This window comes from Sceloporus undulatus, chromosome 7 (genome assembly GCF_019175285.1).
Source record: "Sceloporus undulatus isolate JIND9_A2432 ecotype Alabama chromosome 7, SceUnd_v1.1, whole genome shotgun sequence".
Classification (NCBI taxonomy): domain Eukaryota; kingdom Metazoa; phylum Chordata; class Lepidosauria; order Squamata; family Phrynosomatidae; genus Sceloporus; species Sceloporus undulatus.
Window position 1 is genome coordinate 36,114,957 of NC_056528.1, and position 16,788 is coordinate 36,131,744.

Genomic DNA, 16,788 nt, shown 5'->3' on the forward strand with positions numbered 1-16,788 from the left:
TCCTTCCATGTTCCCTGTTTTCTACGGCTTGTTCCAACAACAGGTTTTAAGCAAGAGGGCTTTCATACTGTGAACCTCAATTGCAATGCTGTAACTGTTTTTCTGTCTTTTAATATCTCTCTGCTCCTGTAGCTTACCCTAAAATCTTGACAACAGAAATAGACTGGATATGCTGACTCCATCTAAGCTGAATTTGGAATTAGCTTGCTATTCTCCATACTTTTTACTGAAATCCCCTCCTGTGATAGGTTCCAGCAAGTGCTAGTACAGTGGTCCCTCCACATTTGCTGGGGTTAGGGGTAAAGGACTCTTGTGAATGTGGAAAAACCACAAATTAAAAAAAACACCACTATTTTTACCTGAGAGAAAACCTTTAGGAACCTCCAGGTCCTCCAGTGCAACTCTATGGTCAAAATTTGTCACAGGGTGAACACAGAATCATGCTGGAGGATCTACAGATGCCTAGAGAAGTGTTTTCTCTGGAACCTGTAAGTTCTCCAGCACAACTCTATGGAATCTAGAGATTCCTAGAGATAACATATTAATCAAAACCACAAATGATCAAATCTGCAAAAGTCCAAGCCGCAAATGTGGAGGACCAACTGTAGTCTGCCACACAGTGTATATGGAACTGGAGATACTTACGTTGTATGCTGAAGCAGAACTTCTTTTGCTGGTAGGAGATGTAGCTACTCACAGCACCGATGAGGGCCATGGCGAGGCCACTGACAATGCCAGCAATTGTCCCTGTCTCCACAAGGGCACCTGCAAAAGAGAATAGAGAATAATGGTGCGTGTGCAGGGCCATGAGCATCCATTTTAAATATAGCAGCCCGTCCCTCCCATAAAGAGTGAGAGTGTGGATTCAATCCACACATATGGAGGGACGACTGTACTTCTCAGATTCATTTTTTGGGGTGGAAATGTTAATTTACACCAAAAGGACATAATATCCTGGGTGCACCTATGGACATCTCCCAACTTATCAACTTTCAAGTTGGCTGGATAACACCTTGGCTGAGAAACCAATTCACAATTTAAAATGAGCTGAAGTACTGGAAACGGAAGACAATTTTGCACAACTGTGGTATAATTTCGTATATGCAACAGGGACCTTTCAATATGGCCCTGCACCCTCTCATGTTATTTTGGGAAAAAATCCTTTTTGACTGGAAGCATGCAAGCTTGTTATTATAAGTTTTCATGGGATCCTGGCTATTTTTGTTTGATTTGTTGAGATATGAATTTGGGGCTGTCTGTTTCACAACCAATTTCTGTAATATATGGACAAAAAGACCAAATAATAAGGTTTAAAACGACAACAACAACTAGTGAGTTGTGATGGGAATTGCAGTTTAACTCCTGGAGAGTGTTCACTTACCATCGTTGTAACTGCTGTCTCCGCCACCACTGACACTACCTCCTCCTAGAAATAACAACAACAATTATTTAACACTTTCTCAACTACATAGGGTTAGTTATTGTTACCACCACCACCCTGAAATGTAGCTCAGGATTACTGTCCTCCATTTGTATCTGGAGCCAGAGACCAATGTTTAGGCTAAGAGGCAGCAAGGAAGATATTATTCTGTTTGGTGGATGAACTGGAGCAGGGAGAACTGAAAGCAAAGCCTGCAATCCTAACTAACTGTTGAGTCGACCCATAAGTAAACTCGATTGTTTCAATGGCTCTCTACCTTATCAATAGGACTTTGGTCAAGATTTAACAGAATGGCCTTATGCCCAGCTAGTGGGTTTCTAGTGCAAAGAAATTCATAACTGTCTACTAAATTGATCCCTAGTGTGGCATCATTGTTTTGGCTGTTGGGAGACCGGGATTCAATTCCCAGTTCAGTCATGAAACCTACTAGGTGACCATGAGAAAGTCACACACTCACAGCCTTAGGGGAAGGCAATGGCAAACCTCTGAACAAAACTTGCCAAGGAAATTGCATGATAGGCTCGCCATAAGTCAGAAACACCTTGAAGGCAACACAACAAATGTTGATGCCACTTTTTCTTCAATTAGCTCAGCTTGGTGTGCATGGATCTCTTATCCCCCGCTATTTTCACAAAGTACGTCAGGCTGGGAGAAAGTGAAGGCACACAGTCATCCAGGGAGTCACACAACTTCACAGAGGTTTGAGCTTGGATCTCCTGAGTATCAGTCCAACACTCTTAACTGGTACTCTTTATCTAAAGGTGGCTGCTCAGGAGTAAATCTGTTATCTTTCATCCTATGAATATGGTCCAGGATGATGGATTGCATTAAAAAAAATCCTGCATGCCTCATTTGAGCTCACTAAGGGGCTGTGCATACAGCCGTGAAGGGGGACTGCGGCCCCAATCTGGCTTCTGGAGGGCGCAAAAAGGAGCCACAAAAAGCAGCTCCAGACCGGCCTATAGCCCCAAAGTTACCTTTTATTCACCAGACTCTGTATACTGTGATTCTATGGGACCACAGAAAAATATGCAAACTGAAACATGCAGAATTTAGCTCTTAAGTTTTTGACTGTCCTGGATACAAATGTTGAATGCATATGGGCCATGTCTAAACTTCAACAACTCAGATAACATTTCTAGCTATTGGGGGATGGAAGTGCAATTCTAAAGCCCCTTCCCCTGCCTAACAGAACTGCAGAATAAATTATTTAAAATAAACTATCATACAAATTGACCAAATTTGAACAATTTATCTGGCATCCAGCTTTAGGGGAGAGGGGACCTCAATTTCAATTTTAGCCTCTTGTTTATTTTTAAGCATGTACTGTACTGTTTGAACCACTGGTTCATCCAGCCAAGGACTTCTGGTTAACACTGCTAGCAACTCTTCGAGCTTCAGCCGTAGCTGAAAATGGCACCCAGCTGCCAAATAAAAAGGCATTACGTTTTCCAGGCGACAAGCACTACAGACAGAGTTCTTTGGCTGCGATCTCTTTACATCTAGTGCCAATGGAGCCCTCTGGAACTATTTTCCTCTCTGGGATTGTTTTTGGAATGATTTCCACAGAAAAAGGTGAAAAGTGCTATAGGAGAAAGGCCTAGAAACCAAACGTCAAGCTTCTGCCAGATGTTGCTCAAAGATCTTCGCTGTGAAGTGCAGAAGGAATTTCAGCCCTGACTTCAGGCATGCCTCTGTGGAAATCATGCTGTCAAGAGACAGTTGATCTACACCTTGGAGTTGAAAGCAAGGACACATTGGGCAAAATGGGGAGTGTGTCTACCAAATAACACATCACACTTTTTTCCCTCTCTCTCCGTCTCCTCACCAAAACCAATTCCAAAGAGAAGAGGGATGTAGAAATCCTGGGGCAATTTTAATTATCTTCTAATATGTTGATGAAAGAAGTTGTATGCAGGCTTGATGCTCTGCAACGGCAGCCTCTCGTGTGCTCCCACCCTCTCACCATACACACTGCTAGCCCTCTTATTAATTAACCAGCTGCTACCTCGGTAGCACTGCATTGAGCAATAAATGAGATTGATTATAAATTTAGCGCTGTGCGCAGTCAAGATGTGGGTGCGGTTTGCAGAGACGGAGGCTTTGTCTGCAAATTTCTGCACTCTGCAGCATAAGCAGCAGTTTTTCCTCCCTCTCTTCCCCCCACCCCTCCACTTGACTTCAAGAAAAACGCTGGCATGGACAGAAGCAAAGGCTCCTTTGTGGCAGGCAGAGGATCGGCTATGGAAGAGCATCTCTTGGATGATCCCAAGGAGTGATAAGCACCACCCAAGCTCCAGTTCGTCCTTAAGGGATAGCAGCTGTTGCAAGGGCTTTATTTGGGGTGGTAAGTAACAAACTGTGGAATTAAATCGAATTAAAAATGCCTGTGAGCCCCAAGTGCCCATCTACAGAGGGCACCTGCTGTGTCTCTGAATGATTCCATCCTTTGAGCACACCCCTTTCCCACCAAGCTTTTCTGGAATAGTTGGTTCAATGCCCTGGATGGAGGGGAAGGGTAATCTTCTTATTCCCAATAAACGGGCTCTGTAGATCTGACCTGCTCTCAGAGGATGCAGGATGCTTTTTTGCCCAAGTTGCCTGCTTCCAAGCAAGAAGCACATGCAGAACAATGACTCTGGCAGAAATAGTGGCCTCTTGTGTGGCTCTGTAATTCTCATCCTTACATGCTTGAGGCTTATGCAGTCTGTGACCCAGTACAGACTGGTGCTTTGTGCCGGCCTGGGGCCAAAAGTAGCTTGGTAGAGTGGAGCATCCGCACGCTTGCAAGCCCTACCATGCGCCACAGGCGCCATATTGGCATGCCGCCATTTACACGGAGCGTGGCATGACATCACTCATGCACAGCGCACAAATGACACCATGCACAGGGAGCATCATGAGGGTGTGCCGAAACCCTTATGGCACTCCTGTAGCGCCGGCAAAGGAAGCTCCTTTTGGGGGCTTCTTTTCCCGGTGGGTTGATGGCGTGGCGTCTGGTTGCCGCATCCCCAACCCTGCACATCCAGGGGTGGCACAGAGCCATTCTTTTTGGGCCGTCTGTACTGCCCCTATGTTTCTTCTCTATAACAGAACCCCAACAGCAAGGGACAGAATGCCAGCTGGGGAAGGTGGATATAAGCAGAGTCCATTAGTGTGCCCTAACAGCCATAGGCCAAATTTCTGTTCTGCCTCTACTAGAATAAAAACAACTTGCCACATTCTTGCATGAAGGTCAAGGCTTCTTTTTCTTCCTGGGCTGCGTAACAGCAACTACGTGGCTCCCAGAAGCAGCTATACGTCTCACCACTGATGGACTGCACGGGTGGTCCTGGGTGTTTTTCTAGCAACCACTATGCAGGCCAGGAAGAAGCAGCAGAATTTAGCATCTCCCCTCCAGTGCAGACAACAGCAAAGTCTGCCCTTTGTTCACCAGATGGTACACCTTGTGGCCAGTCAGCGGCCAGGTGTTGGAGTGGTCCCTGAAACACACCCAGCTGCTGTTATATGGCTGGGTCAAAGGTATTGTGCAAGGTGATAATGGATACTTCTTTTTGAAATGCCCCAAAAAGGACTTACAGGAAAAGAGATTCCACCTCAACATTAGGAAGAACGTCCTGACACTCAGAGCTGTTCAAGCACACTCCCTCAAAGGATCATGGAGTTTGAGTTTCTCCATGGTAGAATGGGATTGAACTTGATGGCCCTTGGGGTCTCTTCCAACTCTGTGATTCTACTTACAGTAGCATAATCAGTGATCACACCAGTATATGTCACCAATACGATTCTGGCCAATAACTACAATATTACACCACCTTTCTCTGGATTTTGATATGACTGTTTGAGTACTGTTGTACCCTTACTAGTTAGATGGCTTCATTTTAAAAATAATAAGAAAGCAAGGAAACATCTCTATGGAAGGAACAGAGAAAGCCCCTCCTTTACCTGTTCCATATTCTGCCATTCACTTTTGTTTGACAGTCAGAATCAGAATCCTGCTGCTATCTCCAGAAGGAGACTAAAGGTAACAATGGGATTCCCAGCCCCATGTTGCTTCCTACATCACATCTCCTTTTGCGTTCCCAAGAAGAAAAGGCACTATAAATAAAATTAGTTCCTGTATGGCTCAATCAGGGTTTTATAAGCAATGGCCTCAACTGGGAAGGACCTTGTGGGCAAAGCCACTTCCCAACTGAGCTAGTTCCATAGTTCAGAGTTTATGCTGCATCCGCGCTGCATCCTTCCCAACTCAGGAATATCTAAGTTAGGCTGACTTCCAGCTGAGGTGGCTAGGAACCCATTATGCCCTTTGGTGTCATCTAGTCTGCGCAAAACTGGGGAGGGGAGTCCCATCCCCTGCCCAATTATGCTTCCCTGCCCATGTGAGAGAGCAAAGCCAACTCTGTGTGGGAAAACACAACTTGAGAGCCCTCAAGAATCATCAGCTAACAGAGATGCTCCTGAGAATACAGATGTTACATGATCCTAACCATGTAGGATCAGAGCTCTTCATCCTCCACGATATGCTGGAGGTTCAAAAGTGTGATCTGGCTTGCATTACCGAGACCTGGCTAGGGCCTGAAGGGGACGCTGTGTGGGCTCAGGCCCTGCCTGCCGGGTTCTCGGTGAAGGGCCAGCGCAGGTTAGGCGGGCGGGGGGGGTGTGGCCTTGATACATAGGAACACCGTGTCCCTCACCAGGAACCACATCCGACAGACGTCCTACATCGAGTGTATTTACCTGACCCTAAAGGCTAGAGACAGTCTAGGGATTCTGTTAGTGTATCGGCCACCCCGTGCATTAGCGGACTCCCTTAACGAGCTGACACAGTTGGTCGCTGAGCTGATATTGGAGACGCCCAGGCTACTTGTCCTGGGTGACTTCAATATCTCCCTCACGACCAGCTATGTTCCATCCGGTGCGGCTCGGGAATTCATGGATACCATGACGGCCATGGGCCTGTCTCAGCTGATACAGGGTCCTACGCATTGTGCTGGTAATACTCTCGATTTGGTCTTCTGTTCGGATGCGGAAAATCCGTGGGCGGAAATAGTTAATGTTTCCCCCTTGTCATGGACGGATCACTTCCTGGTAGAGGTGAAAATCAAGGCCTCTACCCAGATCCCCCCCGGGGGTGGTGGACCTATTAGGATGGTCCACCCTCGAAGGCTGATGGAACCCAAAAGGTTCCAAGAAGCTTTAGAGGGGTACATGGTTGGAAGCGACGGCGACTCTGTTGATGCCCTCACTGGTACTTGGAATACCGGTCTCTCCAGGGCTATACACAGTATCGCTCCCAAGCGCCCTCTCAGGCCTGCTTCCAAATGTAAGCCTTGGTATACGGAAGATCTCCGGGCAAGGAAACGGGTACTGCGACGGCTAGAGTACCGTTGGCGGAAACACCTTTGCTTAGACGACAAGGCTCTCCTAGCCCAACTGTTAAAGGACTACGGAGAGGCGATACGAGCAGCAAAGAATTCGTTCTATGGTGCTCCTATTGCGTCCGCAGAGTCGCGTCCGGCAGAGTTGTTCAGGGTGGTCAGGGAGCTAACTCAGCTCCCTCCCGCCCTGAACCAGATCCTTGAACCTACTAAGGCCTGCTGTGACTTATTTAACGACTTTTTTGCGGATAAAACCTCTCGCATAAGCGAAGGTCTGAACGCCGACATTTTAGCAGAACCTAGGGTAGAGGTGTCCAGAGCCTCCGTGGACTTTATTAAACTGATCGGTTTGAGTCGGTGAGTACCGAGGATGTGGACAAGATCCTCGGAAGTGTTCGGAAGACAACCTGCTCTCTCGATCCCTGTCCCTCGTGGTTAGCGGCCCAGGGGGGACCGGCGGTAACAACCTTGTTACGCCGGATAGTTAATACATCTTTGAGGGATGGGCAATTTCCATCACAATTGAAATTGGCCATAGTAAAACCTATTATAAAAAAGCCCTCCCTCGACCCCCTGGTTCATAATAATTATCGGCCTGTTTCGCTGCTACCATTTTTGGGAAAGGTGATCGAGAGGGCGGTTGCAATCCAGCTTCAGGCGGTCTTGGATGAAACGGATTATCTGGATCCATTTCAAACTGGCTTCCGGGCGGGCTACGGGGTTGAGACGGCCATGGTCGCCTTGGTCGATGATTTCCGTCTGGGCATCGACAGGGGAAGCGTGTCCCTGTTGGTGCTCTTGGACATCTCAGCGGCTTTCGATACCATAGACCATGGTATCCTTCTGGGACGCCTGGCAGAGGTGGGGATCGGGGGCACTGCGCTCCAGTGGTTCTGCTCCTACCTCTCCGGGAGGTCCCAGATGGTGCAGCTGGGAGACGTGTGCTCCGACGAGAGGCCCCTTAAAACTGGGGTCCCTCAAGGGGCCATTCTGTCTCCCATGCTATTTAACATTTACATGAAACCGCTGGGAGAGATCATCCGGAGACATGGGGCGCGGGGTTATCAGTACGCTGATGACACCCAAATTATCTTCTCTATGTCTCCGACTGATGCAGTGACCAGGGATGGGGTCTCTCCTCTCGTGGCCTGTCTAGAGTCAGTAATGGGCTGGATGAGGGAAAACCGACTCAAATTGAATCCAGAGAAAACGGAGGTACTAGTGATAGGTTCCCCTGGTCCAGGAATGGCGGTGGTTCCACCTGTCCTGAACGGGGTCATGCTCCCTGTGAAGGACTCTGTGCGCAGTCTGGGGGTGCTTCTTGACTCGTTGCTTCACCTGACTGCTCAGGTGAATGCGACGGTCAGGAGCACCTGTCATCAGCTTCGGCTTATTCGCCAGCTGCGCCCATACCTGGCCCAGAGGGACCTTGAAACTGTTGTACATGCTCTGGTAACTTCGAGACTGGATTTCTGCAATGTACTCTACATGGGGCAACCCTTATACCAAACTCGGAAGCTGCAAATGGTGCAGAATATGGCAGCCCGGCTGGTCACTGGCGTTTCCAGGACCAGCCATATAACACCGGTACTTAAAGATCTCCATTGGCTGCCCATTCGCTTCCGGGCTCAGTATAAGGTGTTGGTAATTACCTATAAAGCCCTAAATGGCTTGGGCCCAGGATACCTAAAGGACCGCCTCTCCCCGTACATTCCGCCTTGCACCCTCAGAACGTCTGGGCAGCAATTACTGAAGGTGCCTGGGGCGAGATTATCCTCCATTACACGGAAGACATTCTCCACGGCTGCCCCAGCCCTTTGGAATATGCTGCCCACTGAGCTCCGCTCGACTACCACCCTGGCCCAATTCAGGAAGGACCTGAAAACCTTCCTGTTCCAACAGGCATTCCCTGAATAAAATCCTGTGGGCCTCCCTCCTCTTCCGTGGCCAAGAGGTTGGGCTATGGGGCTTTTTTGCCTGTTATTTTTATTGTTTGAATGGAGGGCTGATGTATTTGTATTTTAATGTATTTTTTGTATTTTAATGCTTCATGTATTGATGTTTTTAACCTTGTTGTAAGCCGCCCTGATCATAGGAAGGAGCGGGATATAAATAAAAACTTTATTATATTATTATTCATAGAGCAGCTGCCTCATAGACAGTTTTTGCATTCTGTACCTAGTGGAATAAACAAGGTCCAAATGAACTGCAAAAGCTATGAAAAGATGAAGTTGATCCTACCCGAGAGGGATCCTTGTTCATGCAAACTGAAACATTCTTCTGTTACTACAGCCATTAGAAAGTAACTTGGAGGAACAAAGTCCACGCAAGATCCCTTTGACATGATCAAAGCCCTGGGGAAATTGACTTCCCAGTTTTATGAATATGGGACTAGGTTATTCTCCTGTGGAGTCATAGTTCAAGGTTATGTATTTGTTCCCCAAATAACACACATCTGAGTTCACTGTTTTCATTTAGGGTACTGCAAAGCCCACGAGGAGCTCAGCATTAAAATCACAATGTGATTTTACATTGAAGTGGATACAGGACATCTGGGAGGACATTTGAAGTTCAGTACAGAAAAGAAGGGACTAATAAGAGATATTAGGAGAGGCTTGTGAGGGAAATAGAGATGACACACATGGGCATCTTCACATGCTCAATCCCATTTTGTTCATATTGTACGCTCTTCTCTTCCACACTGCTATAATGCACATTGCATTCAGAGATATAGCTGTCTGACACACATCAACATGTTCACATGTTCCAACATATTCACACCCCCTTCAAGTGCAAATGCTTCCTACTAATGTAATCCAACCTACCCAAAATGGCCTCAGCATCTCAAATGCTGATAATTTTTCCATATTTTAACCAACTAAAGCCAGGGTGCATGTAGGCAAGCAAAGTCTAAAATACTGCAGTGAGTGATTAATTTGGGTTTTTTTCTATTTCTGTTCTTTTTTTAAAAGAAAAACAACCTTAAACTTTAGGAAAAGCAGGAGGTTGGTAAAAAAATATTACAACTGGTCCTCCTCATCCGCAGAGGATACATCCATGGGTTCCAACATCCACAGTTTGAAAATATTTTTTTTAATCCAAAAAGTAAACTTAAAAAGTAAAAGACACAGCAGTTTCTTTACTCCCTCCAGTTCACTCAAGACACCCCAAACGCTCTCAACATCCCTGCAAATTGAAGGGGAGTTGCAAAAAACAGTATCTTACTGCTTGGGAATGCCTTTGCTATCAGGCCTCTTCTTAAGTCTCAATGCCTTCCAGCCTCCCAAATGACTTGACACACACAGAAACTGCACCCAAAAGTGATTTCTGGTTTCAAGAAATGCTGTCTGCTGGTCTCTGCACCTGCCACAGTTTCCTAGTCCTGGCTTAGCATTACATTATATTTAAAATGGAGGTATGACAAATTCTGGAAGCAACCAGAGAGAACCTACCTTTCTTTTTATCTGGTTGGTAGGCGCCATCATCAAGGATATCAGCCAAGTCAGAGTCTGAAATATCTGAAACATTTAAAGGAAAGTGAAAGGAATTGCTTGAATTGGTCCATAATATCTTTTTTTAACCAAACCCCCCCCCCTAAAAAAAACATTCATTTTTTATTTGCCAACAGTAAGCAAAAGAACAGTTTTCAAGTGCCATATGGAAGAAGAGAAGTGTCTCTTAGCTGGACTGGTACTGTTTAGGTATGGAATATGAAAAGCATGTAAGTATTTAGTATATGGGCAAAAGCCAAAGTTACAAAAATCCAGCTCTTTAAGAAAACAGCCCTGTGTCAGGTCCCCCTCACCATCTGGAATGGTTTGTGAAATTTAATCCCTCATACTGTGTGATGTCATTTCTCCTGAAATTTTTTCCACTTTTGTCCATATCCCACTATACTGTTATTCCACTAACTGCTATGGCTCCTCCTGTGAAATTTTGGGGTTTGTAGTTTAGTGAGGCCTTTGCTTTCTGATGTTTCAGCATACACGGATTTTATTTCATGCGCAGTTGTTTAAAATATTGATATAAAATTACCCTCAGGTTTGTGCATAAGGCATTCAGTGCTCCCTCTATTCTCGTGGTCTTCAGATCTGCATCCCTAGCTTATGCGCGAGGGACAAATGGAGGGAGAATGAATGGGGCATGTGCTGCAGCGCGCATCCCTGCACCTCTATTCTAGCCAATGGGACTTGAATATAGGCAAAGCCCCATTTGCACAAGGCGTCCCAGAACAGATCCCCTGTGAAAAAGGAGGGGCAGCTCTATATGAAACATGAATTTTGTGTTTAGACTTGGGTCCCGTCTTCAAGATGGCTCATTATGTACATATATACAAATATTCCAAAAGCCCCCAAACTTTCTGGTCCCAGGCACTCTGTATAAGGGAGACTCAACCTATATTTTTGTGGTATAGGAATTCTCACTTTCCCTATTCTTTTCATATTATTTTTGTCTCTGGTACCTGATTTTCTATTTAAAAAAGTAATGCCCAGGAATGTGTCTATTTGAACGGCAAATCCTGGTTTAATATAATGTTGCATGAGACATCTTCTCATAGTTTTAGAAGGGAAAGGTATGCACACACCATGCTTTGGCAATGGCCAATTATGGCAGAAAAACACTTGATCACATGCAAGGAAGACACAGTGGAAATGTCATGTCTGGACCACCTAATTCTCCCCAAGTAATACTGCAGAGGGAAAGGAGCAAGCAAGAAACCAAGACAGCAAGACTCAAAAGGAGACGGGGATCCTGCACTTAACAGCTATATGAATTTCAACAGGAAAAACGGATCATGTTTCTTCTACACAACAACTAAAGGGAGCAGGGACCTACTTCTCTCCCCCACTCACCTATTCTACAAGCAATCTATAGTAGCATTCTGTGACAAAAGGGAGGAGAGGAGCAGCTAGAGGAGAAAAGAACTAACATAGGTCAAGGAGCACTGGGAACTCTTAAGACACAAGCCCTCTCTCTTCCAGATTTTAGCAGAGGGACAAAGTGAGAAGAACTCTTCTAAGGACACTGCCAGTTGGACCAAGCATGGTCCTCCTGTGGTCACTACTGTCCTTTGACTGGAAGAGGTTCTCCTGGTCATTCCCCCGAGCCATTAAGTGTTCCTTAAGCCTATTGTGGGTACTAGAATGAAGGAGACCAAACAAAAATACAGTGGTACCACGGGATACGAAATACCCAGGTTACGAATTTTTCGGGATACGAAAAAATCCCATAGGGATTTATTGTTTCGGGTTACGAAAGTTTTTTTGGGTTACGAAAAAACTCCGGCGCTGTTTAAATGGAGCCGCGGCAGAGCCGCGGCTTTTTTCCCCATTAGCGCCTATGGCAATTCGGGTTACGAAGGTTTTTCGGGTTACGAAATTAGCCGCGGAACGAATTAATTTCGTAACCCGAGGCACCACTGTACTCCTGAGGCAGAGATCTATCTACCCATCCATCTCCATCTCCTCTCTCTCATATCCACACACACACACCCCACTTAACTCTAGAACAGGAACCTGGCTTGAAGCCTTTCAGCCATGTGATATTAACCAGTTTTGAGCTCAGAAGGACAGCTTTAACAGATTCTCTGAGGATTACATACTCACAAAGTTGACATGTCCCAGACTGAGCATCCAATACTCAAGATCTGAAATTGGTGCCATGGCGCTTACCTGAGTCCAGCAATTATAGATTCTTTGAACAACAAGGGGCTGGACTAGCTGACCACCACCACCACCACCACCACTATTATTATTATTATTATCATCATCATCATCATCATCATCATCCCATCTTCCTCCTGGTACAGGGACTCAAGTTGGCTACACTGTGATTCTATGATCAAGTCACAGAAAACAGGAAATGCCATAGAAATAGCGGGGGGGGGGGGTACCAAGATGGAAAAGGACAATGCTAATTAATAGGGAGGGATAAATTAGTAGAGGCATCCAGCATTTTATTAAAACAAAGACACCCAGTGTGTTGTGAGACAGGGTGACTTTTTAAATGCTTAAAAGGAAAGGGTGGCAGAAAACAAAGGTTAGGGGAGCGGGTGGAGGAGAAAGATATCAGCTGGGAGCCAATACAAGACTCCTTACCAGGTTTTCCATCTCTTCCACCTCTACCTTTCGAGCCTGGAACAGGATTCTTATTCATTAACTGATCACAGAAAATAGCAGTTGTTGATTTAGATTTTGCAATATCACGAAAGCAAATCAAGCATTTTTTTAAAAAAGAGTACAAGTTCCAATATCATTAATATTCTGCCAAAACACCTGTTTTATTTTCCTAGCATGAACTAAAAGAAAAAGGGGTAAAGAACTGATGCTTTTTCAGTCATCCTTAAGAAATGGATCATATTCAAATTCTTAAGGAAGAAATGCAGTCATCCTTAGGGAAAATGAGTCATGAAGGGGAAGTTTAAAATATATCAGGAAAACACTTCTCTGTAGGAGGTATCAACATGATGATTCCCCTCTATTTCTGTGTTCAGGCAACACAAGTACTGTTTCTCATGCAGCCAAAATGGAATCAGCCATTTGGACAAGAAGGGGAGAACTACAAGAACTGCCAGGAATAAGAAGAAACACCAAACATATTTAGAACAATGAGGCCTCAGGAGAAGGAGGGACCCGAACAGCTCAATGAAGACCGTGCACACTCGATGTACACATAATGCTAACTGACTGGAAGACTGAAAAATAGCACTTCCACAGTGCAACATTTTATTGCAGTTTCCATCTGTAAATTATCTAGGCTACTAAGTCTCCTTTCAGTTCATGCAGTAACCCTACAAACTGATAGCATCCTATCAATTTAATGTGCAACAGATCTGATCTACATGTTAGCAAGATTTTTTGTGGGTTCTGTGTCGATAGGATGGTGGATCTGCTCTGGGTTTTACTGCTTTCAGAACCCAGAGTGCATTCACTGCTCTATCAGCATGAAAGCCAGGAGGGACCATGGGCACATATTCAGAATATTTCTATTAGCCGAAACAGACTGCCAGAGGGTGCAGCTTGAAGCCACAGCAATTGGATGCTGCAGCTCCAATCTGCCTTGAAGGTGCCCAAAAACGGAGAGGCAAAGAGCCGCTCTTTTTTCGGGTAGCAAAAAGCCAGCTTTGAGGCTGTGCTGATGCTGGAAGCCAGCTTCATGACACTCTGGCAGTGTGCAGCATGTAAACTGTGTAAATAGCTGACCCTGTGTAAATAGCCAGGTGGCTTGGGAGCATGCAGCGTGTAAATGCTGTGCTCCCAAGCTGCCCAGAAGGCGCCGCAAAAGCGCCATCTGTTTCGGCCCTAACTTAACTCTAACAAGTAGCTTTCTCCCACATTTGTTGCATTACATTTATTGTTATTTCCTTACTTTTCGCTATCCCATCACCCTTAGCGTGGAACGGATGACATACAACTTGAAAAAGTCCTGCCAAATTGCCTCTAAAAGTGTCATTTAAAAGTAATTTTTACAGAGTAACTAGAAGATGTTGCTTGCTACATCAGTGAGGTAACTTTCTTCCCGTTTCTTACATTACTTCTGAGATGTGGCTTTGTTACACCCTCATCCCCTCTACATTCACACAAACTATGGTGAGATTCCTTCTAATGTACTTGCTAGAGATTGTCTAACTTCCAAGGTCACACTGCAGTGATGAGAAAAGGCTGATGAAATCTACCAGCTCCAAGCAACCATTACAACCATTACTTACAGGTAACTGTAATAGTCACAATTCATTTTTCCCCAATTTTGGATTTCACTTTTCCCATTCTGACTACTTCTGATAGTGAGTCAGCAAAGAATCCTCAGCTTGACCAAACCAAAAAGACATCTAGTTCCTCTCCTGGTTAAACCTCTTCTCTAAACTATTCATTGACAACTGCTCCACTGAATTGGCTCATAAGGAGAGAAGGCACATAGATGCCCATTCAGAACAAACTAAGATTTATCGGTACCTCTGCCACCAGGATTTACATTTGGCGTTCCACCTCCTCTTCCATCATTTTGATCATCCAAGGCATCATATAAGTCAAGGTCCATTGGATCTTTTGCTATAAAACAGAATGTTGGTTATCTTTGAGATCTACTGTTCTGAATCACTGCAGATTATTTCAACAGAAGGCTCTGTCATTCAAACAAGATTCAACCCTTTTCAAGAGGTGCTAGATACGATTAAAATGGACATCTTCATATTTTCCTGTAGTATTTTGCAAACCACATTAATCTCATTCAGTCATATCCTTCTGGTACAGAAATATGGTGCACACTGTCAGGAAAACATTAATCAAAGGTTTTCCCATTGGACGCAGAAGGTAATATCTGTCTTGATAAACTATGACCTCATGTGAATGCACACACAGTATGTTCAGCCCTAATTTTGCCATATTTTAAGACCAGTCCTGCTGAAATCAGTGAGACTTGGATCACAACTAGGTCAAGCTTCACTTATTTCAATGGGCTACTCCCAACAGTATTGAATTCTAACTCTACAATGTGTCAATGTGACCATCTTGGAGTTTAGCAATGTTACATAGCATATTGTCTTGAGCGTTGGAGCCAGTGTGGCATAGTGGTTTCCTATGACACTGGAGATCAGGGTTAGAATCCCAACTCGGCCATGAAACCCACTGGGTGACCTTGGACAAGTGACATGTTCTCAGTTTCAAGGGAAGGCAATAGCAAACCTCCTCTGAACAAATCTTGCCAAGAAAACCTGTGATAGGAGGGTCGCCATAAATTGCAAGCAACTTACAACAACAACAGTTCATAAATCTCCAACAGCTTTCTAGCAGAAGTGATAACATAGCACTGGTTCTAAGAACTGAAAGAATAAGACACCTATGGTTGTAAACAAAAGTGTAGGAAGGACTGAAAGGCATGCCCTCACACTTATGGCCTATCTGCACCACTATGCTTCTACTTCAAGGCACACTAGTAAGATAGCATGACAGACAGTTCCTCTTTCGATGTGGCTAGTGACAACTTTGCTCCAGGATTGTCTCCGCCACGCTGATCAAACATTATGCAGAGATGACGGATGTGGGGTGTCAGATCTACAACGTTTGTGGATTTGTCCTGGTGTACACTTGGAAGCACTTCATAAACAGATGCCCTACATTTCTTCATTTCAAAAATAGATAGAAGGTATCTTCACTCTCTTACCAGAGGTAAATAGGAGGAGATACCTGCACAGGGGCACCATCCTCCACTACTTATAAAGCATAACACTGGCCTGAAATCTATTGGCTCAAACAAAGCCAATGAGTCCACAGTTGAACAGCAAGTCAACACTTACGGAAAAACACTGATTCAATGGGTCTACATTATTTGGGACTAACAACAGGATTCAGATAATTATCTATAAGCAAAAGTGACAGAAATCCTTTAACATATTCATGGAGGTCATCCTTGATATCTCATGTACTCTACAAAGTTTGGCATTTACCTGGGGTCTTCTTGGGAGGGGGCTTGGTGGTTTTAGGCTGTTTGGTGGTAGTGGTGTGCAGTACATTCCAGCGGCCATCATCTGAAGACAGGAGAATGTAAAAGAAAAAGGTTACCTTTAGATCAAAAAGCTAGGTTATGAAGCTCTATTAGGTGGAAGTATCTCATTTTCTACAGCTTACAGAAAACATGGAAAGGATATAGCTGATGCCATGTGACTTACTTCCACTGGTCCCAATTCTGTTGGTCAAGTAAACAAGGATATGGCCACAAAGGTGAGGGCATCAGGAAGTTCTGTATGCTTCTTTCAACCGTCTGTGGCATTAATTCAGCATCCCCTCAGCATAGTGTAAATATCCTCATGCAAACCTTACATTGTGCTGACCCACCTACCCCGCCTCCAAACTACTTTAAAGCCCCAAAGCTGCCTCACACAGGCATTCTGTGCTTCAACATGAATAGGCAGGATTGAAGAAGGTATGGCTATCCCTACATGGGTGGACACACAATGACAACATCAGCTGT

At 44.9% G+C, this 16,788-nt stretch overlaps 1 protein-coding gene across 2 annotated transcripts in view; it reads right to left on the minus strand.

Moving 5' to 3' along the window:
- Window positions 1–16,788, minus strand: part of CD99L2 (CD99 molecule like 2) — a 41,013-nt gene that overhangs the window by 7,346 nt on the left and 16,879 nt on the right. Inside the window, exons 5-10 of one of the 2 annotated variants that reach the window (XM_042479791.1) lie at window positions 16,265–16,345; window positions 14,775–14,870; window positions 12,921–12,956; window positions 10,275–10,340; window positions 1,382–1,426; window positions 646–765 (exon numbers count right to left, since the gene is read on the minus strand). In XM_042479791.1, the coding sequence (XP_042335725.1) occupies window positions 646–765; window positions 1,382–1,426; window positions 10,275–10,340; window positions 12,921–12,956; window positions 14,775–14,870; window positions 16,265–16,345 (444 nt within the window). The remainder of the gene's footprint in view (window positions 1–645; window positions 766–1,381; window positions 1,427–10,274; window positions 10,341–12,920; window positions 12,957–14,774; window positions 14,871–16,264; window positions 16,346–16,788) is intronic. The other variant, XM_042479792.1, reaches the window with a different exon arrangement.